A 25,717-nucleotide genomic window follows, 5' to 3' on the forward strand; every position below is an offset into this window, starting at 1 on the left:
AGAAGGGGGTTGTGCACGACCCATCGCCACGGGCGGGAATCCCGTGGACTGCACCTGGACACAGGAGCAGCTGCTTCCAGCTGGTGTCTGTTCCGATTCGTTCGTTCCCAGGCTGTCTCAGCTATTAAATATTTTTACTATCGCTTCTGTTTATTACGTCACAGATAGGTTTTGTTTGGTAGGGAGAATGCCTGAGGGTCAGATCGTGAGGTGGGTACCCTGCGTCACGTCTGGACACGTGGGGACCGGACTCGGCGCCCCACTTGACCTCTGCACCCCCGGCGCCACTGCATAGACAGTCCTTGGCTTCCCGAGCGTCCACGTAGACGTTGTAATCATCACGGTCCCAGTGACCGTCCTAGCGGCGACAGAAGGTGAGCTGGCCGCCCGAGGCCGCCCCGCCGCTGGGCTGCAGAGCCGGGACGGGGATCCAGACCTCTGGAGTCCACATCGCAGATCACTGGGCTTCCTGAAGTCACCAGCCTCTTCTGCCAGGGGAGCAGCTTCTGGGGTTTTTTCAGTCTTCATTTTTTTTTTTTTTAGAGCAGTTTTAGGTTCACAGCAAAATCAAGGAGAAGGTACAGAGATTTCTTGTGTAGCTGTGCCCCGGCCTGTGCACCGCCTCCCGGTCTTCACCCCCCGCCCAGGCGGTCCATGCATCACAGTGGATGGACCTGCACTGACACGTCACCCCAACCCCTCAATGCCCGTCGCCTGCCTTAGGTGGGGAGGGTCCCTCCTGCTGTTGCACGTTCTGGGGACAAATATGTAATGGCTGTGTGTCCACCACTATAGTATCACACAAAACAGTTCTCACTGCCCTAAACAAATTCATCCCTTCCTCACCCCTTCTCCCCGCAACCCCCGGCAACCACTGATCTTGTCACTGTCTCCAAATTTCTGCCTTTTCCAGAAGGTCAGATTGTTGGAATTGCACGGTATGCAGCCTTTTCAGATTGGCTTCCTTCCCTCCGTAACAGGCATTTAAGCTTCCTCCGTGTCTTTTCATGGCTTGACAGCGCGTTTCTTTCTAGTGCTGACTAGTATTCCACTGTCCGGATGTACCACACAGTATCCACTCACCTGCTAAAAGACGTCTGGGTTGCTTCCAGGTTTTGGCAGTTAGAGAGAAAGCTGCTGTAAGCACCACAGTACAGGTGTTCACGTGGACATACGTTTTTCAGAAGCAGATTTTTAAGCGATGGTCCTCGAGATCCCACCTCTGGGTGGTGAGCGAGAGCCTGCACTCGCCTTAGAGCCGGTTCTGGCCCTGCGGCCCAGCTTCCCTGGAGAAGGGTTAGCAGGTCTGTGCACAAGCAGCTGGCCTGTCACACAGCCTGGAACCTTTGGGTGGAAGCCTGCAGCCCCCAGGCAGGATCTGAGGCAGAACAATCAAGGATTTCCCACTTCTGATTTGCAAGGCACTGGCCGTGGCTGCCAGTCATGCTTCCCTGAGACTGATTGTGCTTATTTGTCTAAGGTTGTACCCTGCCTGCCTCCCGGAAGCTGGCAGCTTCTCAGAAGCTCAGACGCCCGCCGTGTGAGACGAGGCAGCTAAAGATCTCACAGAAGGGGCCCCTTGATCCCCGGAGACGCTGATCAGCCTGGCCTCGTCTGGCTGCCCCGGCTCTCTGTTTAGGCGGAAAAATGGAAACGTTGCTTTGCATTGCTTTTGTTTTCTGACCAAGAAGAGCACGCAAAGTCCATCTCACGGGATAGACCCCCGCCCCCAACCCCCACCCTCCTCTCTCTTTCTACTTCCCATTCATGGATTAAACCTCCTTAAGAGACTCTAGGTAGGATTGTCAATCAATGGGGCCCCTAGAAAGGGCTGCCTCCATGAACTCTGACCCTCAGTAGGAGGAGCTGGTTAGCTTGGTCTTTCTTTGTCACCATCTGGGGGTCTTGTTTCAGGTTGGGGGTGGTTCACCTCGGGAACCGGTGCATTCCAGTGGATCTCCATGTGATGCTGTCTGTATTCTGAGCTTTCTTTGGAAACTGTGTCGCCACGCCAAAGCCCGGCCTCCCTCCCGCCCTGCTTTTGTTTCACTTGAACTTGTAGCCACTTGACACCCTATGTATTTTGCTTATAATATGCCCGGACTCAGTCTTGCTTTTCAGCACGTTTATATTCATAGGAACAGCATCTGCCCACATTGGAAATACAGTGCGCAGTGTGTGTACAGACAGAGCTTTTTCTCAGTCTGTGGGCTGTGCCGATGGGCAGGGGTGGTCACACGCCGTGACCCCCCCCAGCCCGCTGTGTTCTCCGACACACGCAGGCACTCTTGACAAATTCTGCAGCGTGCGAGGAGATGTCACAGTCATCCTGCCAGCCCCCACCAGGGTCTCTGCCCATTATCGGCAACCATCAGTCCAGAGGAATCCTGTCTTTCAAAGGACATGTTTTCTGTTGAGTTGTGTGAAATACCTACAGAAAAACAGATGGATCCCAAGCCTGCGCCTCAGTGGGTTTGCACATCGACCGTGTCCTTATCACTCTGCCCTGGCTCAGGCCAAGATGATGAGCACTCCCGAGACCCTCCTCAGCCCCCTTCCAGTCAGCCCCCTCCCCCAGAGGTGACCGCTGCTCTGTCTTTGGCCAGCGTCTAGACCTTGTGTAAACGGACTCTCACGGTGCATCCTCTTGTGTTGGTGAAACTCATCACCCTGCTGCACAGACGTGTGGTCTTCTGTGCTCACAGCTGTGTCGCTTTGCACGGGGTGAATACGCCTTCATTGCGCTGCTCGCTGTCGATGGTGGGTGCCTGTGAGGTGCTGCTGTGACCCTGGGGGCAGTCCGGCTGGGCGGAGCTGGGAGTGGTGGTCCCGGAATGCAGAAGGTAGAGGAGAGTCGGCTTTCGGCTTTCGCAAACGCTGCCAGCTACTTTCCAAAGGGCTAGGACCTGCTCCTGCTCGCGCCAGCAGTGCCGGTCTCCCTCGTCCCGCTGTCACTGACGATTCTGTTTGCCCCAGTGTTTTTTGTCGTGGTGGTAAAATATGCATGATGTAGAATTGACCATTTTAGCCATTCTGTGGCATCCATCCAGTCACACTGTCAGGCCCCCATCGCCACCATCCTTCTCCAGAACTCTTTATCTTGCAGAACTGAAAGTCCATACCCATTCAGCAGCAACTCCCACCCCCAGCCACTGGGGGTCTTTCTATTCTGTCTGTGAATCCTACACTCTAGGTTCCTCATGGAAGTGGCATTATACGATACTTGTCTTTTTTTGTGACTATCTTATTTCACTTGGCATAATGTCCTCAAGGTTCATACACATTGTAGCGTGTGTGCAAATTTCCGTCCTTTTTTTTGTTTGTTTTTTTGTTTGCTTTTTGGAATTTTCAAGATCTGTTTTTAAAAATTGGTTGAAGTATAGTTGATTTACAATGCTGTATTAATTTCTGCAGTACAGTGAAGTGACTCAGTTTTATACACACACACACACACACACACACACATGTTCTTTGTCATACTCTTTTCCATTATGTTTATCACAGGATATTGAACACAGTTCCCTGTGAATCTGGTGTACAAATATCTGTTCCCTGTTGGAGTAACTACTTTCCAGTTGTTTGGGGTATATACCAGAAGTGGAATTGCTGAATCGTACGGTGGTTCTGTGTTTCATTTTTTGAGAAACCGCCAACTGTTTTCCACGCAGCTGCAGCATTTTCTGTTCCTACCAGCCCTGCCCAAGAGTTCCAATTTCTTCATATCCTCACCGACACTTGTTCATTTTCTGGGTTTTGGTTTTAGTTTGATCGGGGCCATGATGTGTGTGAGGTGCTGATAGCGTCTTTTTTTAAAAAAGTCATTCTGGTAGGTGTGTAGCAATCCTTTGGTGGTTTTAATCTGGTTTCAGAAGAATGAAGGTGTAATGAATTTGTCCGGGTATCTGCCTAGAATGTTGATTATTCTACCCTGGGCTGTGGTAGCTGATGCTGGGTCACCGACAGTGTTCCTCGGTCATGGTGAGGCTGCTGGCACACAGCACCGGCGTTCAGTCCTTGTTGAGAGAGCCAGCCACATGCTGGGATTCCAAGGGAGAGAAAAGAATCCTTGAACTGTGGAAACTTCAGAGCCGTACTTGTCCCGACAAGTGCAGAACCCCTGCAACCCCCAGTCTGTAGGGTCTCTCATCTCTTTCTTTGCAAGAAAAGACCTGCTCACCTTTGCAAGTTCTTGTCCCAGATCGGCTCACACTCCCAGATTCTGTGTCTCACAGAGCGCTGTCGACGGCAGTAGCTGAGAAACGTCCGGGGCCAGGGTAGCTGCCGGGCATGCCCCTGGTGCAGCCCCCCTCCCGGGGACCCCAAAAGCATACGCACCCTCCTGAGCGGCACGCGCAAGGCCAGCCTCGCAGCCCTGAACAGACAGGGCCACGTCCACCTTGCTGCAACTAGCACAGGGCAGCATCTTCTGGAAATGACAACCGACAGAACAACTGTACCAGGCCCTCCTGTGCCCGGCCTGGGCCCGGCTTGTACCCACGGGCCACCCCCGCCCCCCTGCCCCTGAGGGTGTCATCGGCCGCCTTTCCGACCTTTCTGTGTGTTGGGGGCCAGCACCAGCCGTTTGCACGTTTGCACGTCTAATCAGAGCTTTTCCTTAGGCCACTTGTTCCTTGTGCTGACAGGCACAGCTCCGGTGACTTGAGCAGATCCCGAGTAGGCCCCCGGGCCGGCCTGTGTAGTGTCAGAGCTGCTGTGCAGAACAGGAAACCTAGCGGCACCTCATGCCTTGCGTCCCCAGGGGCCTCTTCCTTCCTTTCTGTCCTCTCTTCCCTTTTCAGCAAGCCGGCGGCTGCTCCAGGGGCGTCTTTGTCACCAGCATCACAGGGCAGAGCAGCGATTCTGGGGATTAGACGAGCTGGGACCCCGTCCGGCCCCACTGCTCCCTTGCTGCTGACTTTGCCTCCTGGCACCTCGCAGGCCGATCTGTAAAATGAGAGGAACGGGGCTGCGCACCTCAGTGTGTTGATTGACTGATGCTTGCAAAGGCCTTTGCACCGTCACGTAAAAAGGAGCCCAGCTCATTCTCTCTCTTAGGCCAAGAGTGGAGTGAACTCCGGGCCTGGAATTCTATTTGAGGACAAAACGTACGTGAAGGACGATTTCCACGTGTGAAGGTCCTGTGCTGACTTCACCTGAGAAAGAGAGGAGCGAGAACGGTCCACTCATTTTCTCCTGTCTGTGTGTCCATCACCTGTTTATACTCCTCTTGAGTGGTTTAAGTCAGAAACAGCGCCAAGGCCACACCTGCCCCTGTCCCCTGCCCATCTTTGTTAATAGAGTTTTATTGGAATGTGGGCACGGTCATTTGTCTACTATCTGTGGCTGCCTTCACACCTCAGCAGCACTGTTGAGTTGTTAGGACAGAGGCCACGTGACTCACAAAGCCTAAAGAATTTACTGGTTGGCTCTTTGCAGAAAATGTTTCCCCATCTCTTGTTTAGATGGAAGGGATGGAGTGCCAGTCCTGGCTGCACCAGTAACTGGCACCTGGCTTGCGTGTGTGCTAAGTCGCTTCAGCCGTGTCCGTCTCTTTGTGACCCCATGGACTGTAGCCCACCAGGCTCCTCTGTCCAGGCTAGAGTACTGGGGTGGATTGCCACGCCCTCCTCCAGGGGATCTTCCCAATTCAGGGATCGAACCTGGGCCTCTTATGTCTCCTGCATTGGCAGGCAGGTTCTTTATACCACTAGCGCCACCTGGGAAGCCTGGCAGCGTGGCTTAGGAAGAGTTATTTCTCTTCTCTGGGCCTCAGTTTTCTTAGCTGTAACATGGGATCACAGTGATGCCCATCTTGTGGGTCCTTCTAAGGAGTCAGTGGGAAGACGACCTGTACGGACACACAGACGGCCCTTGACCAGGACAGTTACTGCGGACGCAGGCAGGGGTGGCAAGGTCCCTGTCCTCAGGAGCACACCGCACACAGACAGCTGACGACAGTGCACCAGGGTGGAGGGGGCGCAGCCTGGAGGACCCTAGAGCCAGGTGACCCTGTTTCCAGGCTGTCAGAGGCCACAGCTCTCCCCTGGCCCAGTCGCACCATCAACTAGCACGTCTATGAGGACATGGCCGTGTGCCCTCCGGTCCCTGCCGACATCCTTCCATCCGAGACAGCAAGCAGATCAAGGCCTGCGTGACAGCAGCCTCTGATCTGGGAGCTAAATTAACACTCACGTTAACCCCAAAGCCTTAGTTTTAACTCGGCGCTCACTCCAGTCTTGAGCAGACATGCCCTTCCCTCCTGGAGCAGCGTCCGTGGGAGCTCAGCAAGGAGACCGGGCCTGAAGGGGACGTCCGTTTCTGCCATGTGAGCCACAGAGAAAGTTTCTCGGCAGCCCGGCCACATCCTCGGTGGCTCTGAGTCCAGCTTGGAGGAGGGTGCTGCCTCCTGTGGGTCTCAGAGGCCCGGGGGAAAGACTCCTGAGAAAACAGAGCTCCATCCCCACCTGATCCCACCCCCAAGACTCAGGAATTGTGTTCTCCTTAAGGCGTGGGTACCTGAGAAGAGCGGCCCTTACAGATGAACTTGTGTTTACAGCAGATCTCCCAGGAACTCCCCACCGATGTTCTTGAACTTAAAGCAGTTTACTCAGTGGCCCAGGAGCAACCCCACTCCTGGGTATTTCCCCAAGTGGGAGCTCTTTTTCCCCTGCCCCCGCCCCCCCCATAAGTGCAGAAATGTTCCCAGCAGCTTCCTACATGGCAGCCGCAAAATGGAAACAGACAAGGGTCCGCAGACAGCGGGGGTGCGCAGAGAGGAAGACGGCCCTGCGATGGCAGCAGCTGCGGGCACACAAGCTGCACGGACAGGATGCCGAGCAAGAGAACACGGGCGCGTGAGCTGTGCGCTTCCAGCTGCTGGAGCCCAGGGACCCACCTCTCGCGACAGATCGAGAAGGGCGGACACTGCCGGGCAGTCCTCCTGGGATGGGGCTCGAGGGGGCCCGCCTCGTGGGGTGTCACAGACGGTCCCTGTCTTGACCTGGGCAGGCTTGACCTAGGCTTATGCAGAAGTAAATGCAGTCAAATATTTGTGCTTTTCGTGCTTTGCTGTTTATATGGTCTGCCTTCATGTAAAAGAAAGTGGTGGGGAGAGAGGGGGAGTGTCAGAAATTAGAGGGTTGGGCAGTCAAGGCTGAGCCCTGCTCGGGGTCCTGTCCCAGGCCTCCCTGGGAGTCCTTGTCCTCCAGCACTGTCCTGAGACCGCGGTATGCACACTGCGGGCCCGCAGACCCTCCCTTCGCGCCGTCAGGAGTGCCTGGAGCTGCCCTGCCCACCCGCTCGAAGGTCGCCTCTGGGAAGGCTTCCCCAGTGGCGCAGAGCTTTCCTCCCCCCGGGCCTGCCCTTTGTACCTCACGTCTGCAGCGGGGCGCTTATCACCCCGTTCTGTCATTAGCTGTGTGCACCCGTGACACACACCCCTCCCCACCGCCCTCACCGAGAGGCGTCCTCTGGTCACCTTGGGGCTCCTGGGCCATCGCCTCACAGAACAGGCATGGACGTGGCACCGAGGGCCAGACCTGGCCTCTGAGTCAGCGGTGTGGCCTCTGTGCTAAGCGGCCATGACTGCCGCAGGCCCCCCTCTAGTGGACGGGGGCGCCAGCCGCTCCCGGTTCCCAGGGGCCTCGTGAAGAGTCAGCGAGGAGGCGCCTGGGGCGCCTGTGATCCTTGGGACGTTTGCCCACCTGCTGGTTGGCCGTGTGCTGATGTTGAGTTTGGCCCTCAAGAGCCTCATTGGCTGCTCCGATCAAAGATGCCCCACGGTGGCACGGCTCCCCCAGGGCCCCGATTTCCATCTGGCTTCCCATGCCCACGCTGGTGGACAGAGCTGGAAGGGTGTGAACGTGGAAGTATCAGCCCTCAGCTCTATTATTAAACTTCTTGAGCCGTTTGGCCATAAAAGGGGGCAGCTGCCATGGCTGGACTCGTGATTAATGAGCCCGAAAGGGCCTCCTGACTCTCTGCGGAGCGCAGTCCATGGAGAGCAGCCCTGGCCGGCCCCGGACTCTGGGCCTGCCCTCTCGGCCCGGCCTCTGCTCTGTCGAGGTCTGTGCAGCAGGGACCGCGGGCCGGTGGCTCTTTCTTTTGTCCCGCAGATCCCACGGCCCCCTGGGCGACCCCTCCTGGCCCCCAGGGAGGCCTGGGCTACTGCGGGGGTGGTTGATGGGACAGGGCGAGGTGGGCAGGCCCGGGACAGGCAGCCCGGAGCTCCTGGGGAAGACCCCAGACCAAACATCCATAACTGATAAAGGCCTGCTTGGCGTTGGTCATCTGGAGCCGGCCAGTGACCTCCTGCACACCAGAGTGCTCCTCTCTGATCCATCTTTTTGGAGCAATCCATGGTGATGCAGGGCCTTGGAGAATGTTTGTGCAAGAGGCCCTTTTCCTTCTTGTGTCTTGAATCAGCCCGGAGCCTCATCTTTGGGGCCTGCGGAAGTCATGATTCTCACTCGCCTCTACAGAAATCCCCATGGAAACCAGCAGGCAGGCAGCCCTGGGCAGGAGGGAGGGGTTCCCCAGAAAGGCGGAGGGGGGGCGGAGCCTGGAGACATCCCGCCAGCATTAGGGGCCCGAGGTCAGAGGCTGTTGGGAGAGGGGGGAGGGGGGCTGGGGTCACCCTGCTCCCTGCCTCACGGGAAACCCGAGAAGGCATCGGGTTTGGAATGTCAGCTTTGAAGGCCCTTGGGGGTCCCTGGGGACCTTGATGATGTCTCTCCAGGGCCTGCTGCCTCCATAGGTCCAGGTGCGACGTGATCAGGGAAGAAGCTCATCTCAGAAGCAAAAGCTGGAGCGGGGGCGGTGGTGGCGGGGGGAGGGGGTGGTGGCCATGGTCTCTTCCCGGTCTGTCCACGCCAGGGCCCCCACCCGGCCCCTCATCAGTCTCTGAAAGCAAAAGGACAGAGGCACCCTGACTTGTCCCCCAGCTTCCCCAGGAGCGAGGACCCTGCTTGCGGAAGGATCTCCCCCCCAACCCCGCCCCGCCCCACAGAAGGACCCCCCCGCAGACTTCTGAGCCACCAGCACGCTTTCCCTGCAGTTACACCGCAGGCCCGCAGAGGCCCACAAGACCCAGTCAGGCTGGTGGCCCAGGGTGAAGGCCCCCAGTCTTAGCCAGGGCCCCCCAGCTCTCCTTAATTTCTCCTTAATGAGAGCAGTTTGGCAGCAACATAAAATATGCTCTTACCCTTTGTCCCAGTAATTCCATTTCTGGGAATCCGGCCTAAGGATTCTAAATTCTAATCCTAAACACGGGGCAGAAAAGCGTGCTTCACAGGGACGCCCATTGTGGCGCTGTGTATGTTAGCACGGAGCGGGACCACTGCGCTGTCTGGTGGGGGGGCGCGGCGTGGCGATGAGACGCGAGGGGTGGAATACTTAACAGCTCCTAAAATGGTAGCTCTGAAGATGGGGTGGGCATATGCTGCAGCATTGTGTGGGAAAAGGCAAGTTACGGAACTATATGGACCTTCAAAAAGTGAGATGTTAAAAAATAGCACAGGTGGTCTACCAAAGTGCTCGTGAGCGGTCTTGGTAACGATTCTGAGAGATTTCGTCCTATTCATCATCTCCCAAATTACCTTGAACGTTCGTGCGTTGCTCTTAGTCGGGTTTGAGTCGTAATTTACATTCGGTGAACTCCACTGTTTGCGCGTGCGCATCTGTTTACTTTGACGAGTGTGTGCGGTCAGGTAACCCCACCACCGTTGAGACGGACTGTTTCCATTGCCCCGAGAGGTGCCCCCACCCCCCTCCTCCGTGCCCCTCGGTAACCAGTCCCCTCGCCCCCCTGCCGGCCACCACTGGTCTGAGCCGTGGCTGTAGTTCTTGCCTATTCCAGGATGTCATACAAATGGAGCCGCACGGTATGATAACTGGTAATCTGCTTGATGTTCTCTTAAGAACACCTCTTAGAGCAGGTTTTCTTCACGCCCCTCAAGCAGAGAATTTAATTTTTCCTTTCTAGCTAACTCAGCCTTTACCCCATGCAGGAATCTCCTCTGCCCTAGCCCTGATCATCGTGTTCAGATTACCAGGGAATTATCAGTCCTCTGTAAAATCGTCCCGGCAGTGTGAAAGTACCCGGGATGAAGGAGGTCCTCAGTCCGCGCAGCCTCACACCAGCATCCAGAGAAGGCCGGGGGCGTCCAGTCCCGGCCTGCCCATTCCCCTCGCAGACCTCAGGCTCCTGTCCAGGGTCTGTCCACAGTGCTGACAATAGTGTCAGCAGTAGTGGCGGCAGCGGCGGTGCGCTTTTCTTAGTGAGCCTTTTATGTCAGGACAGTTTGAGATGCACAGGAAAGCTGCAGGGACATGCAGAGAGTTCCCTTATACCCCACACCCCTTTGCCCCGGGTGTGTTTTCGTCTGCCGGGGACGGGATTGACCTTGCTGTGGGACATGCAGAGGTTCAGTTCCCTGACCAGGGATCGAACCTACGCCCCCTGCATTGGGAGTGCAGTCTCAACCACTGGGCCACCAGGAAGGTTCTCCACCACCGCCCCCCCAATTGTTAACCTCTTACAAAAGCATGAGACGTTTGTCACAGCTGATGAACTCATATTGATCTGCTGTTATTGAAGTTCACACTTTGGTTTCCTTAGTTTTCCCCTAATGTTGCTTTTCTGCCCCAGCATCTCATATGGGCCCCCAGTCCATTTAGTCATCATATCTGCATAGACGTGGAGGGGACAGATGCTCAGACTTACCTTGTGTTTGGTGAGCACCGCTCAGGTGTTCTGAGGACTGTCACTCTGTTGGGGTTTGTCTGATGTTTTTTCTCACGATTAGACTAGAGTTATGGCTTTAGGGGAGGAGGATCGTGGAGATAAAAAAAGTTTAGTGTTTCTCACAATAGTTTATTGAGTTTTTCAGTGTGTTCCAGATGCTGTGCTGAGCCGTTAACAGGTTGGATCCCCTTTAAATTCTATTTTACCTAATAAATTCTCATTTTACCATTGGCGGAAATGGTATCAAGAGAGGTGCAGTAACTTACACAAAGATCCACAAGTAAGTGGCTCAAACACAGAGCTCACTAATTCTCCAAGTTTTGCTTTTTGCCAGTACTACTTCAAACAGCAATACATCTGCTTTTTTTAAAAAAAAAACAGTATGTGTTTATTTATATCCAATGTTTCCCGAAAATGCTTGTGCTGAAACTTCTAATCAAGGCCACCTTGAGACAGCTGCAGCCGGGTCATGAAAAAAGCAGGCACAGGTGGTCAGCTGTCCCCCATCATGCTAAGTCCCACCTGTCATGGTCATCTGGAGCGTGTTCCCACGGGCTTGGTGTGGGGGTGGGCGCCGGGCAGCGCGGGGCCTCTCCACGTCTCCGTCTCCAGGACGCCGTGGTGGGAAATAGAAGCGTCCAGGCTGTCTGCTCACGCGCCCAAGGTGCAATTCCAAACTGGCCGTTCGCTTGATAATCAGATCCGCCCCGTGTGCTCACACCCTACTGCTGTGGGATTTTCTAATGGGTTTCTGTATCCGTCGCTGGGTGTGGCCCGGAGATTTTCTAGATGCCAAAGTGACTGCGTCCTAGCCCGCATTCTCTGGCTTCTCTGTGCATCAAGGGGACCGTGGGCTGGGGTTTAGGAACCAGCCAGACCAGGAAAAGGCAGAGATGTGACTGTGGGCTGTCAAGGAAAGAAGGACCTTCAGCACATCCAGGCATCCAGGCGCCATTGCTTTCTAAAGGAGAGCTCTTTAATTTATTTTTAATTTTAATTTAATATGTAAAGCTAGTAACCACAACCTCTTCCCAAGTATGTTATGTGTGGATGGGCATTTTTTTACTTAGGAAAATCTTCCTGCATTTGTTAAGGAGGTATACCCATCACCTCCTAAACATCAGGCACGTGAAACAGAGCAGGTGAACGTTCCCACTCGCGCTGTGCTGAAAGCGCCAGCACAGAGACAGTCAGCGGGAAGCACAAGCCTGTTCACACGCATCCCCGAGGCCCCTGGTGCCTCTGGGCTTCTCAGGACAGGACGTGCGGTCAGGGCTGAGTCATTTATGCAGAATATTGAGAACGTGACGGCGCAGGGCTGTGGAGCAGGGCAGAGGGGCCACGGGGAGCCCACGTGTTTGCCTTTGGGATGCATTGGCAAACTGTCTTGGCTGGACACCGAGGCTGCCTGGGTTGGTGCCAAGGGGTGGGCCATGGGCCGGAGAGAAGGGCCGGGTGAACTTGGCTCCCCACTTCCGCCGCGGTCTCAGCGGCCTCTTGGCTCATCTGGCCCCGAGGAGGCGGCTCCAGGCTGTTCCTGCTTCCGCCCACTCGGTCCGTGCAGCAGAGTCCAGGGACGCTGGGAGAGCACCCCACAGCCCTGCCCCTCCCGCCCGTGGGCACCCGTTCCCGGAACCCCGCCGGGCCTTCCCGTGCCTCCAGATGCAGCCTGCCCGCCTCTCCACAGCCTTTCTCACCTGCCCTGCCTCAGTCCTTCCCGCACGAGCGCCCCCGGCCCTTTGCCCTGGCCGTGGCCGGGCCGAGATGTGCTTTCCCTCCCTCGTTCCTCGGTGCCCCGGCTCTCCCGCTCCCGACACTGCAGCGGTCCTGGTTTCCGGTGCAGCACTCGCCACTCTCCCATCGCTGGATGTTTGTGTCTGTCTGTCTGTTGTCTCTGCCCCGCTGGGCTTCTGTCTTGTTCACTGCTAGATCCCACAACAGCCAGCCCGTGGGGCCAGGAAGGTAACAGGCGCTCAGTTAAGTGTCTGTTAGGTGACTGACGGAGTGAGTGAATGAATGAATTGATCCATCAGCCCCTCTGACTATCTGAGTGTGGGAGCTGATCGTATCAGGGAAATTTGAGGCAGCTTAAGCCTTCAATCCTTTTCTGCTCCTAAACCACCATCACCACCATATCTCAGCTTTGGCAGATAGGAATTGAAAATAAACAACTTGGTGGGCAGAAACCAAGACAATACTATAAAGCAATTATACTTCAATTAAAAAATTTAATTAAAGAAAAAGCCTCATGGAGGTCCCCAGTCCTTCGGGTGAAATTCGCTTGCTGGGCCCCAGATTTTACATTGCTTGTGTCAGAGCTTACTGATCAGGTTGGAGATCCCTGAGCCAGCAGCCAGGCGGCCCTGGGCCAGTCAGGTCCTGAGTCGCGGCATCCTCATCTGTGCAGTGGGGACAACTAGGCACCTGCTCTGGGCACGGTCATAAGAGTCAAAGGTGCTTGCTCCTGCCGCATGCTCGGGGAGGCTCGGCCTGTGTCAGACTGTGGGGGGTGTTAGCTGTCCCCCTTCCCAGCTGGGCCACACTCGCCTCCGACGCTGCTGAAGTCTGGCTTCCTGGGCCCCGAGTGCCAAGGACGCGACCTCTGGGTGCCTGGCACCTCCTCTCCATGACAGAGGAGCTCACTTAGCCGTGAGCGACTGTGAATTTCGCTCGCCCCACCCTCACCCTGGCACTGAGCAGTGATAACCCTCACCAGTCTCCCCCTTTTAACACAAGTCACTGGGTCCTTGCTGTGCGCCGGACCCTGGAGGCAGAGCGGGGACCCAGACAGACGTGACCTGACCTCACAGAGCCACGGCCTGGGGGAGGCAGACGGCAAACAGACGGCCCGCACAGGTCACAGGGGTTGAGACGGATGTAGTGAGCGTGCGGGACCTGGGGAAGGGGGCGGCCAGGTGGGTTTCGGGGTCTGGAGAGGGCAAGAGGAGATGCCGGGGTGGGGGGGTGACCCCGCCTTTTGGGGACACGGGGCAGGCCGAGTGCCGTCCGCAGACCAGTGTTGGGGTGCAGAGAGAGGTGGGGTGGGGCTGGAGCGGGCACGAGGTCAGGCAGGGGGCCCGGGGGTGGAGTTCATGGTCGGGCCACCCGGAGCCCCTGACAGATGCAAGCAGGGGCGTGGAGGGATCGAGTTTGCCGACTCAGAACGCGGCCCTGAGTGCCCAGCGGGAACACGTGTCTGCAGGGGGAGACAGGAGGGGAGTCCGGAGGGCAGGGGGCTGTGACCACTTCCTGGGCAGGAGAGGGTGGTGGCTGGGACATGGTGAGAGGTAGAGCGGTCCCAGCTCCAGCCACACTGGGCCCCACAGACACTGGGAGGAGCAGTGCCCAGGCCTCGCACACCTCCCAAAACACGTGGGTGTCCGCCACGGCCCCTCCCCTCCAGCTGGACGCTGCTGGCCAGGAAAGACGAACTCCTTCGGTCTCCAAAGTTGCCAGGCGTCTGTACCAGCTCAGCGTGCTCATTGCTAAAGCGAGAATGCTTTCCAAGGCAGTTATTGTGCCTGATCTCATAACCAACGTATGTCTTTTCTGTTTTTTTTTGCTGTAGCCAACTGGGTACATGGAAAATTCAGTCTCCTACAGCGCCATTGAAGACGTTCAGCTGCTGTCCTGGGAGAACGCCCCGAAGTACTGTTTACAGCTCACAATTCCTGGGGGAACTGTCCTGCTGCAGGTAGGATGCGTAAACATGAACATGCACTTTTGACTCCATCCCTGCTCAGCACCCTCCTCCTCCCCCTCGGAGACTGCAGCTATCCAGAGGAAAGACTGACTTGCAGTGGTTTTTTTCCCTCCAAGTACAGGAAGGGTGTAAATCGGGGCTCACTGAGGGAGCAGAAGAGGGAGTGTGCACAGACTGGGCTCCCGCTGCACACCTGTCCCCACTGAGGAGCTTCCCACGTTGTGTTTTGGTTTCTCCGGTTTTCTGGTCTCCTATTTTACAGATGAGGAAACCGAGGCACAGAGACACAGGCTTTATAAGGCTATAAAAACCAAGTAAGCGGCAGATGTGCTCCCTTCTGTTGTAGTGTGAGTGAGGAGGTTTCTCACTTTTCACTAGTCTTTTCCTGTTGAGGCCCTGATGGAAGTAAGAGCCCTCTCCTTGGGAAACAATGCACGTTTTGTGTGTATTGGTCAGGGGCTGTTGGTTGGAAATGATGCAGATGTTGTTCAAATGATCTGAAGCAGGAAGAGAATTTGATGCTGTGCCTGGGCAGTCTGAGAGTGGACTTCAGGCACAGCTGGACCCAGGAGTCAGAGGCGCGCGTGAACGTCTGACTCTCCGTCTCCTGGCTTTGCCTCTGTGCGCTGGCTTTGCTGTCAGGCAGAGGCTCCCCACGTGACAGGAAAGACGGACATCTGGCAGCCTCGGGCTGCATTCCGGGAGTCTGTAATCCTTAAAAAATGTGAGAGCCCACTTTCCTTTCAGTATTTTCCTCTCAAGTCCCCTGGAAGATTCTGATTGGCTGGCTGTAATCTGATTTCACCCCCCCGGGGACACCTGCCCTGCGTTGCAGGCCCACCTTTAGCTTGGCAGCCGTGTACTCTGACAGCCCTGCCAGGACCTCGTGGGTGGGGAGAGGCGGGTCCACCAGGGAAGGAACTGAGGCAAAACTAATGACACGGCTGCTGCAGTCCATACACGTGGCACGCTCTGTCATTTCAGGGGGTCCCTGCCCCCGTGACTCAAGGGGGTTTTTCTCAGCCCCCTCCTGTCGGCTTTCAATGGCCTACCATTGTCGCTTTCCCTTGGGTTTCCAACAGGGACTCAAGTCAGGACTGCTTGTCCAGAGGGAATGGACTCTTATCTCCTCGAGGACGGGCTCCCTTTGCCTCTCTTTCAGGAATGTTTTCTTTCTAATTCTGTCTCCCCTGGGAGACTGCTCTGAGCCCAGAGAGATGCTCCCTAAAACTTGTTTCAAAAGTGGCCACCATATTATTCAATGATGCTGGAGCCGAGAGGCACACAGTTTGCCCTCTGAGGAATGTCGAGCGCCGGAAGCTGAGCATAACAGCTCATGATCCTTCAGGAAGACTCCAGCTTTTATCATCCCTCAGAGGACACTGCCTGTCTGCTTTCTTCCTAAATCTCTCACACCCTGCAGGTTTTCTCATAGCTGCCCTCCCCTTTTCCCTCCTGACTTCCAGCCAGCAGCGCTTTCCTTTCTATCCTTCCTGCCCCTCTGTGATGGTTGCACCTTCTGTGAAGGGAGTGGTCAGCTCTGGCCCCTTTGCACTGGGTGGGAGCAGTGATGGGAGTCTGGGGGCGAGGAGGGCAACACTCGGAGTCCGTAGAAAGCGGAGAGGGAGGGGGCTGAGAAGATCCCCTTGGAATCACAGAGCCCCGAGCCTGCTGTCCACTGTGCGGGCAAGGGGTAGGGAGGTGAGTCAGGCCCCCAGGGAGACAGAGCCACAAACAAACCCCCAGAGGTAGCAGCTGAAATCGAGGGCTGTCCCCGAGGGCTGGGGGACTCGCTGTCACCCTGGAGGTCCCAGGGAAGGCTCTCCGTGGGTGGTGACGCTAGAGCTGGGTGTAGAGGGGTGAGTCGGAGTGTGCCAGGATGGGATGCCCACTGTGGGCATAGGGAGGAGGAGGTGTGAAGCCTGAGAGTGTGGGTGTGGGGGGTCCCTGCCGCGGACAGGAGGAGGCGGTGGTGCAGGTCCTAAATACGAGCCCCGAATTGTCGGGTTGCAGGCAGCCAGGCCCCACAGGTCATGTCAGTCGAGCGAGGGAGTCACAGTGCTGTCCTGAGGGCCGCAGGCAGCCGTCGAGAGCTCCCGAGAGGTGGGGGGCAGTTGAGGGACTGGTCTGCTGGTCAAGCAGACGGGGCATCCGTGAGACCCCCAGGCGGGCGGGCCTGAGGGAAGCCTTGTAATTGCCCTGTCCCTGGCAGGGGCATCTCCCAGTGCTCTGGGGCTAGAGCGGGCAGCGTCCTCCACGGAGGGACCCGCAGACAGAGGGGCAAGGCGCTTGGAGGATGTGGGGTGCCAGGCGTTGCCCGAGTGTCCCTTTGATCCCGCGGGGGCCTCCCATCTGTGCTCCCCGGGCCTGGCTGACTGTGGGCAGGTGGGCTGAGGTGGCGGCCAGGTAGGTGCAGCCCCACCGTCCCCGGGGTCCCTCCCAGCTTGCTTCCCCCGTCGTCCCCTCCTCCTCGCCCTCCTGTGGTTCACGGGCAGCGAGCGGCCGCCTGGCTGTATCAGCAGTCTCGAGGCGCCGTGGGGCTGGGCTGCAGTCCGCAGGCCTGCGCGGTAATGGGGCGGCCCCCGAGGTGGCGGGCCGGGCGCCGGCTCTCCTGCTGGTCGGTGGGATCCCCTGCCGGGGGGCTTGTCCAGAGTCACAGGATGGGCCCAGAGCAGGGGTGTGACGGCAGTCCCCGCGTCCTGGCGGGGGTGGGGGGTGGGGGCCGAGTGCGGTGGCGAGGGGCACCGGTGGTCAAGGCCATGCTGCGCCCGGGTGCCGCCCCGAGCCGTGCTGCCCCCATAGCGGCCACCAGATGCACAGGGTCGTCTGCGCTTAAGTCCAAGGTAATGAATCAAGAGGGCGGCTCCTGTGTCCTCCGGCCTCGCTCTGGGTGCTCAGGACGTCCGGGTGCCAGTGACTCAGTCCTGCAAACGGCTCCCATCCACACACGGCTGAGACCCCAGGACTTCTCACGCCAACCCCTGCTGCCCCCGCGGGAACAGCCTCAGTGCAGGTGGCCTGTGGGCCCCCAGCACCCCTGCCTTCCCGCATAGGGGTCCATCCTGCGGCGGGGCGGTGTCTGGGGGTCCCTTGATGCACCTCACTCTCTGCTTCCCCCGCTGTGGTCTTTCTCCAGGCCTGCCTCTCCCCCCGGCCCCTTCTCTGTGCGTCCTGACCTAAGTCTCTCTTCCGCTCTCCGTTTTTTTCCCTCTCCACTCCCTACCCCTTATCCTTACGTAGCTGCTTTGTGAGAATTTGAGCCGGTGCCTCACTCAGACCCCCTGGGAACTGACCTGAGTTCAGGGAAGGTTCAGGAATGCTCGCAGGGGACTTCCCTGGTGGTCCAGTGGCTAAGACTCCAGGCCCCCTAGGCAGGGGGACCGGCTTCCATCCCTGGTCCGAGAACTAGATCCTACATGCCATGGACTGAAGACCCCGCATGCCGAAACTAAAAAAACACCAGAAAAGATCCTGCATGCTGTAACTAAGGCCTGGCGCAGCCAAATAAATGAATATTAAAAAGCAAAGGACAAGTGCTTTCAGGGAGATGGTCCTCTTGCCCTGCTCAGAGACACTGCGCAACATGCCTGCAGGTCCAGTCGGCAGACAAAGGCACCAGCCCTCCAGCCTGGGTCCGTCCGGCGTGTTTGTGGATGTTTTGTGTGTTTCAGCGTGAGCTCCCTAATGGCATGTTATTAGAGTCCCCGGGCGCAGGAAGGACCTATTTATCGTCTTTCTTCTCCTAATGCCCTGTCTGCTGGCATTTCATCGTGAGGGGTAACTCCACGAGCCCATGAACAGTGCCGGGCAGGGGGGCGGGGGATGCTCCTTGCTGGCCCTTGGAGTCACGGAGCAGAGGTGAAGACCCGGATCATCTCCCAGGGATCTCTGCCTCCTCAGTGGCTGTCCAGTCACTGATGAGAAAGCGGACAGAGCCCACTGCTCGGACAACAAGGTTTCAGGCGAGACCAGGAGCAAGGGGACCCCTTCCCACCCCTGCCAGCCCCACTTTCTCGAGAGTGCTGCTGCTTTCTGGAACGGTTTCCGAGACCGGCTCATCTCAGTGACGTTCCTGAAACCCCCTGGGGAGGCCAGGCCACTGTTTACCCCAAACGCTGGCAGCTGGGGCAGGACAGGGCGGGTGCCCTCCTTACTGGAAGCCGGAGAGAGAGACCTTTTCCGGCGGCACAGCACGTGCTGTTTTTTCCCCTAAGAAGTGGGGCGGGGAGGTCGAACCTGGGAACAGTCACCCACGGTGCACCCTTGGCTGTTTTTCTCACCTCTCCAGACAATACAACAATGAGAGGGAACTTGGCAACTTTGAAAGAGGAAATTAGGCAGAATTTGCCTGGAACGAGGCCCTTGCAGGATTCGAAAGATTTATCGCCAGGAGAGGCTGGCGCCCGCCAGAGCCTGCTTCCAGGGCCTCTTTCCCAGGCTGGGCCCCGCTCCACTCAGGACGCAGAGATGCGCCCTGGGTCCCCCGTGGTGGGGCTAGGGGCCGTCGTCCGGGCTGGGGGCCGTCATCCAGGCTTGGTCCTTCCCGTGGCAGCGTGGGGACTCTGTCCACTCTGAACGCGCTGCATTCCCCTGGACGGCGCCTTGAGATGCCCGCCCTGGGATTCTGGACGTCCCTGCACGGCCTCTGTCCTCCAAAGCTCGACCAGCCGGAGGAAGGAGCGGGAGGGCCTGCTCTTGCCGTGGCCTCCCTGTCTCCAGCATGGAGATGGGGGTCGTGACTGCGAGGGTGTCACAGAAATCGCCTCCCCTTTCCTGGAGCAAACTTCTGGCCCACCTTTTTGTTTGCAGGGCGGAGGCCTCGCCCTGACCGGAGCCTCTCCCTTCATCAGCGTGGTGCCTTCAGGTTCCCAGGGGCCCAGCAGTACAGAGAGCAGGTGGTGGGGTCACACCTGCTGCCAAAAGGCAGAGTACCTTGACTGTGGTGGTTAACACAGCACAGGTTTGAGAACTCCCTGCTGAAGCAGGGGTAAAGACTTGGCTTTCCCTGCTCTGGGCCCGGGTTTGATCCCTGGTCAGGGAACTGAGATTCTACAAAAAAAAAGGCCAGCACAGATTTGTATCTTGACCATCCTGGGGATCTGAATTCAACACGTGTCCCACTGGGCTAAATTCCCAAGTGTGGGCAGGACTGGTTCATCTGAAGCCCTAGGGAGGAATCCATTTCTAGCTTCTCAAGGCCGCCTGCATCCCTGGGCTCATGGCCACGTTATTCCAAGCTCTGTTTACATCTCTGACTCTCTGACCTCCTGTTTGCCTCTTATATAGACCCTCATAACTCACCCAGAGGGACCGAAGTAGTCTCCCCACTACAGGGTCCTTGACTTGATCCACAAAGTCCCTTTGCAACAAGGTAACACATTCCAACCAGTCCATCCTAAAGGAGATCAGGCCTGGGTGTTCATTGGAAGGACTGATGTTGAAGCTGAAGCTGAAATACTTTGGCCACCTGATGCAAAGAACTGACTCATTGGAAAAGACCCTGATGCTGGGAAAGATTGAGGGCAGGAGGAGAAGGGGATGACAGAGGATGAGATGGTTGGATGGCATCACCGACTCAATGGACATGAGTTTGAGTAAACCCTGGGAGTTGGTGATGGACAGGGAAACCTGGCGTGCTGCAGGCCATGGGGTTGCAAAGAGTTGGATGTGACTGAGCGTCTGAACTGAACACATTCCTGGGGATTAGGACGTGGACAGTCTCTGGAGGCCCCTCGTTCGACACGCCACACCTCCCCTGTCCCTGATCACCTTGGTGTGTTGAAAAGCAGAGAAATGGTTGTGGGTCTGAATCATGTTAGAGTGGCTCATTCCCGCCTGTCCCAGCTCCCGAGAGCCACCAGGATCCTGCCTTAGCTCTGGTTCAGGGACGTGCCCTGGGAGCCTGGAGTCGGCCAAGGGGCGTCCGTGTGGACGTCCGCGCCCACCACGATCGGGGCTGTTCATCCAGGGCGGCTGCTGTTACAGGTTTGTCAGCACTGCGCTGGCCGTGGCCGTCCCGCCCTGACCCCTGCTGTTGGCACAGGCGGGGCGCCGTGCTCAGTGGGTCTCCACGGACGCTCTCATCGTTGGGGTCTTGCCCCGCTCTTCCTGAGTGTGGGCTGCGTTTGGTCACCCTGAAGTCCACGACCTGTCCTGAGAGCACAGCTCGGTCAGCACCAGCAGGTGACCCCCCAGGGCCCTCCACGGGGGCTGCTGGGCCTGCCCCCCACCGGTCAGGTGTCGCAGGATTTGGGTCCTCAGGGGGCTTGAACCTGGGGCTTCTGGAGACTCAGCTACTGCAGAGGGTCCTGCGTCCCACGCAGGGTGCCCTCCAGCCTATTCCCCCGACTCAGAGCAGAAGCACACACTCACGTTGCCTCAAGGTGCTGGTGTGGAGCTGCTTGGGGTATCAAACGCGTCTCCAAGCTTGCCCGTGGAAGCCCGATTCCCGGCTCCATGGGCCACTGAACTGGTTCATTTTCTGCAGCTCAGAGACTTCCCCAAACTCTGGCTTGGGCGAGCAGCTGGGGTTTCATTTGTGGCTTGCCGGGGATCAGGGGAGGTCATCTGTAACAGCTGAATCCCCTTGAATGAGGGTGACCCCAGGATGCACACAGTGGGTGCATTTGTGTGTGTGTGTGTGTGTATGTGTGTGTCTCTGTGTGTTTGTGTGTATGTGTGTGTGGCTCAGGAAGAGAAGGCAGACATTCCTGCCTGGAGAGAGGCTCTGGTCTTTGTCAGAGTCCCTCGCTCGTCAGGGTTGTGGCCACTTAGAACAGCGGGCCGGGGCTCAGGCAGGGGACGGGCACTACATTTCTGCCTCGGGGGTGGCTAGTGGCAGACGTGAGATGCCGTCACACTGCGATTTCAGCGTGAGTCAGACTGCTGGGTCCAGGCGCTGGCCCCCTCCCATGCTGCCTGTGATCCCCTGGGGGATGAGTTCAATCTCTTGAGCTTCAGTTTCCTCGTCTGCACCACGGCTGGAGTGCCCACTCCCCAGGGTTGACCTAAGGACAGGATGAGCTCGTCTAGGCGTAGGGCCTAGCATCCAGCGCCTGGCAGACCCGCCGTGAATACTGCACTTGTCATCAGCAGACGTGCTGGAATTGGGAGTGAGAACCGTCCCACCCCAAGTGGCCCGGAGGCTCGGAGCTGGCGTGGTGTCGGTCTTGGAAGGCCGAGCTCCCCGAACGGGGATGTGTAACATCTACTAGTTCTGCCTGAGGCCAAGACCGCCTGGTCTCTACAGTGGCTGTCTGCAGTTGGCAGGGGGTGCGGTGGTTAAACCCACAGACTTGGAAGCCAGGCTGCGGGTTTAAATGCGGTCAGTTGACGTGAGCGTTCAGGGTCTCAGTTTTTCCCTTGGTGAAACGGAGCGTTGCCCACCTCGGAGGACAGATTACACGGATGGCAAATGCTTGGCGCCTGGAGCACCCAGGCAGCTCATCCCCATCACCCCCTCGCCCCGTGCCTCTTCCCCACTCATCCCGGCCCCTTCTCTGATCCTGAAGATGCTGAGATTCGTGTGCAGTTGAAGCTCTTGCAGCCACCAGCGTCTGCCCAGCAGAATAAGCGCTAGGCAAGAGCCGTGTCTTATTTCAGATGAGTCCACCAGGTGACCGCTTCCGGTTTGGTTTTACACACGAGGGGTTCAGCCTGGTGCAGGACCTCTTGCTGGCCTATAAAATGCTCTGAGATGCTGCAGGCTGGGAACTGACCCGCGTTGTCCTGTTCTCGTTGCAGGCCGCCAACAGCTACCTGCGAGACCAGTGGTTCCATTCTCTGCAGTGGAAGGTAAGTCCTGGCTCATTGCTCGTTTGAGGTGCCACTTGGTCACCCAGAGGCTGGAGAGCAGGGCTTTCTCACCTTCTGGGTGCTTTGCCCCATTGTCTGAAAGCCCCTACCTCCCTCTTGGATGGTTGATACTTTGCCCCCTTGCGATGCCAAAGCTGTGTCCCTGCCCAGTTGGCCCCTGACTTTGCCTGGGAACCTTGCGGCGTGCTGGCTTTTGGAAGGATCGTAGACCCGCTTGCTCTCAGAACAGGGGCTCACCTGAGCGGCTCTGGGGGGCAGGACTTGAGGGAGTCCAGGTGATAAGTTGAAAGTGACTTTCGAAGTTGGCAGCAGAGGAAAATTTATCAGAGATGCAGAAATCCAGCTGTATTTCCACAGGCTTCCCTTCCTTTCCACTCTGTCGTTCTTTGGCCTGCTTTTCGGGTTCTAGCTCCGTGTGGGATGGTCCCCAGCTCTCTAGCACAAATGCTGAATTAGTCCCTGACTGGTCGTGTTCAAGACCCAGGGGCCAGATCTGTGCGAAGTGTCCCCACTGCCCCGGAGAGTCCACATTCTGCTCTGTGGCTCAGGACCCACATCCTGCCTCCTGTCCCGCACCTCCTGACCTTTTAGTTTAGAACAAGCACAGGAGGCCTTGCAGAGCCAGCAGGGTGTGGCTAGGATGACCGGTGTTCATCCCGAGCCGGCACCTTTGCAGTAAGCTGTAGTGCGGTGGCGCTGAGCGGCTGGCCCTGAGTGGGGTTTGAGGCCATGTGTCATGTGGGGAGGACCAGGGGACACTCAGCATTCTTCTCATGCCTTTGGAGGGGCTCCCGTCACAGCTGGGCAGAGGACAGAAACTCAGCCCTGGAAACTGACATTCCAGGTCCCCAGACGGCCACCCCTCCTCCCCACCCGACAGCGGCAGGGCCTCTCGCTTGTGCCTGGGTGGCCGTCTCCGAGGCTGAGCCTGAGTCTCCAAGCTGGGGCTGCACAGGGAAGGGACTGGCGTTTACCGAGCGCCTGCCTCATCGTGACTCTTTGACCCTTGTCAGGCTGCTTGTTATCATTGCTCCCATTTTCTCTGTGGGGAAGGCAAGGCCAAACCCGAGCCCAGCTCCTGCAGCCGGTAAGGGCCCGGGGCCAGGTTCAGAGCCAGACCTTGCTCATTCTGGGGCTTCCTGAATGTGGGCGGAAGGCCCTGGGAGGCACCCGTTTGTGGCACCGGCAGGTGCTGCTCAGACCTCGATTTCTGCAGGGACATCCTCTCTGAGGCCTGATCTCTGCAGCCAGGTGTCCCGGGACAGACAGGGAGGGTCTGCCTCAGGACCTTCCAGTGGGCCTGGGAGGTGAAGGCCAGACCAGCCACCAGAGAGGAGTACGGGCAGCGTGATGTGGTCCCTGCGAGGAGGGGCCACCCCACGGCCAGGGACGGCGGCGGCTACCTGCCCAGAGCTTTCCTCTTCTGCTCCTCCTCCCGCGCGTGTCTCCCTCGTGAGTCCTCAGGGAGTGAGCACCTTGCTTTCTCTCGGAGCACGACGGAGACTTACTGCCCACCTAACAGGCTGGGGAGACGTCTCTGAACAGGTGGCAAGATCAGTGTCAAGGAGGAGTGGATTCTACTCTGCTTGCCGCCTTGCCCTGGTCCACACTGTCTCCAGCCGCTTTCTGGAATCTCTGGGAACTCCTGAAGGGCAGGACAGGTGACATGTGTGAATACTACACAGCTACAAGTGATGACTAAGATGGTAGGCATGGAAAGTGGAGCTTCGGGAGACTGTGACAGCCGAAAGGGTGGTTTAAAGCTGACAAGCTCGAAATGTACAAATGCAGGCACAAGGATTGCATGTGGGGTTCAGACAGTTGATTGAGCAAGTACCGAAGTGGGGAACCCTGAGCTTCTAGCAGTTCTCATCAAGACCTGGATGTCTGCTCAGTTTCGGCAGTGGTTGGTTTGTTGATGGTGGTTAAATCACTTAAATTTTATTTATTATTTTTCCATAGCATCGTTTTATTTATTTGTTTGCTGGGTCTTTGCTAGTTATCCCTCTTAAATATAGCAGTATGTAGATGTCCATGCCAAAAAAACAAAAGCAAGCACACTCAGGTCAGAGTGTCCAGGAATCAGCAAGTGCCCAGCAGTGAGCAGCCCTTTTGCCAGGTGATGGATGGTGACCTGTGTTCTCACCGTTTAAGCACTTTTTGTCGTGGGCTTAGGGATGTGTAGGGCTTCCCTTGGTGGCTCAGTGGTAAAGAATCTGCCTGCAATGCAGGAGACCTGGGTTTGATCCCCGGGTTGGGAAGAGCCCCTGGAGGAGGGCGTGGCAACCCACTCCAGTATGCTTACCTGGAGAATCCAATGGACAGAGGAGCCTGGTGGGCTACAGTCCAGGGGGTCGCACAGAGTCGGACACGACTAAGCACAGCACAGATGAAATGCTCGTAACCTTTCCCTTTTGACACCCCCGCCCCCCAATAATTCAGGTATGCTGCCACCAGGTGGCAGTGATCTCTCAGCACCAGCAGCCTGGTTTCATTCCTGTGACTCTTTGCCACTCAGTTTTGGTGAGATGGAAGGGAGGCACTCTCCCCTTCCTTATAAAACGGCAAGGAGACATAAGGTGTTTTTGAGGTACTGCTGACTGGTGAAATGAGCCAGGAGACCCGGGGTTTGAATCCCGGCTCTGTAGCCGATCCATCTCACGGTTTGCACAGCTTCCAGCCGGAGTTCATTCAGTCAGACGCAGTTGCTGAGTACCTGCCGGTACAGGGTGTGTCTCTGCGCTTTGCTGTTCCTTATTCAGCACGTGTCAGGGCTCAGAGAGGTCCAGTGACTGGTGCATAGTCACACACAGATTGCAGTGTGGATCCAGGGGCTGCCCCGCATCCTGCCCGAGCCACCTGCGCCCGATCCCAAGCTTCCGCCTCTCTGCCCAACTCAGGATGTGTCCTGGCTCTCCTGCCTGATACCGCCACTCTCTCCTCTGTATTTACCGCTGACCGTTTGGGATTTTTCTTTTCTTTCATTTGCTTTTCTCTGCCTTTAACTTAAAATCAATAGAACATCAAAATTAAGGACATTCGAAATCCCACAACCTCGGCTTGAGTTTTTAAATTCTCTAAATGTTGTATTTATCATTTTTCCCCTACACCCAGTGCATGTGCGTGTTGTGGCTGCAGGACAACATAGGGAAAACTTCTGCTTGTGAAGAATGCTACCTCTTACCTGCTGTGTCCTGTAGCTTTATGGAGTCTTTACCCAGTAGTACTGGGACCCGCCAGGGCGTTCTCCACAGGTGTGGTACTGCCTCCAAGGGGGCCAGGATCGGTGTTTGGGGCTTAAAGATACCTAGTTATTCCAGTGGTGTGTAGAGAATTTAGTTCAGTCTACTGAACAGACTCTTGTTTTCTAGAATTTAACCTCAGTGGGATCAGGGCAGATTGGGATGGAGGTGTCTTAATAGGCTCCTTAGGGGAACCATAATGAAAAATAATAA

General features: G+C 57.0%; 1 protein-coding gene across 1 annotated transcript in view; it reads left to right on the top strand.

Annotated features, from left to right (window-relative positions):
• Positions 1–25,717, top strand: part of CMIP (c-Maf inducing protein) — a 203,720-nt gene that overhangs the window by 113,758 nt on the left and 64,245 nt on the right. Inside the window, exons 2-3 of the mRNA XM_065925089.1 lie at positions 14,313–14,438; positions 22,191–22,241. Of these exons, the coding sequence (XP_065781161.1) occupies positions 14,313–14,438; positions 22,191–22,241 (177 nt within the window). The remainder of the gene's footprint in view (positions 1–14,312; positions 14,439–22,190; positions 22,242–25,717) is intronic.

The sequence above is a fragment of the Muntiacus reevesi genome, chromosome 2 (genome assembly GCF_963930625.1).
Source record: "Muntiacus reevesi chromosome 2, mMunRee1.1, whole genome shotgun sequence".
NCBI lineage: Eukaryota > Metazoa > Chordata > Mammalia > Artiodactyla > Cervidae > Muntiacus > Muntiacus reevesi.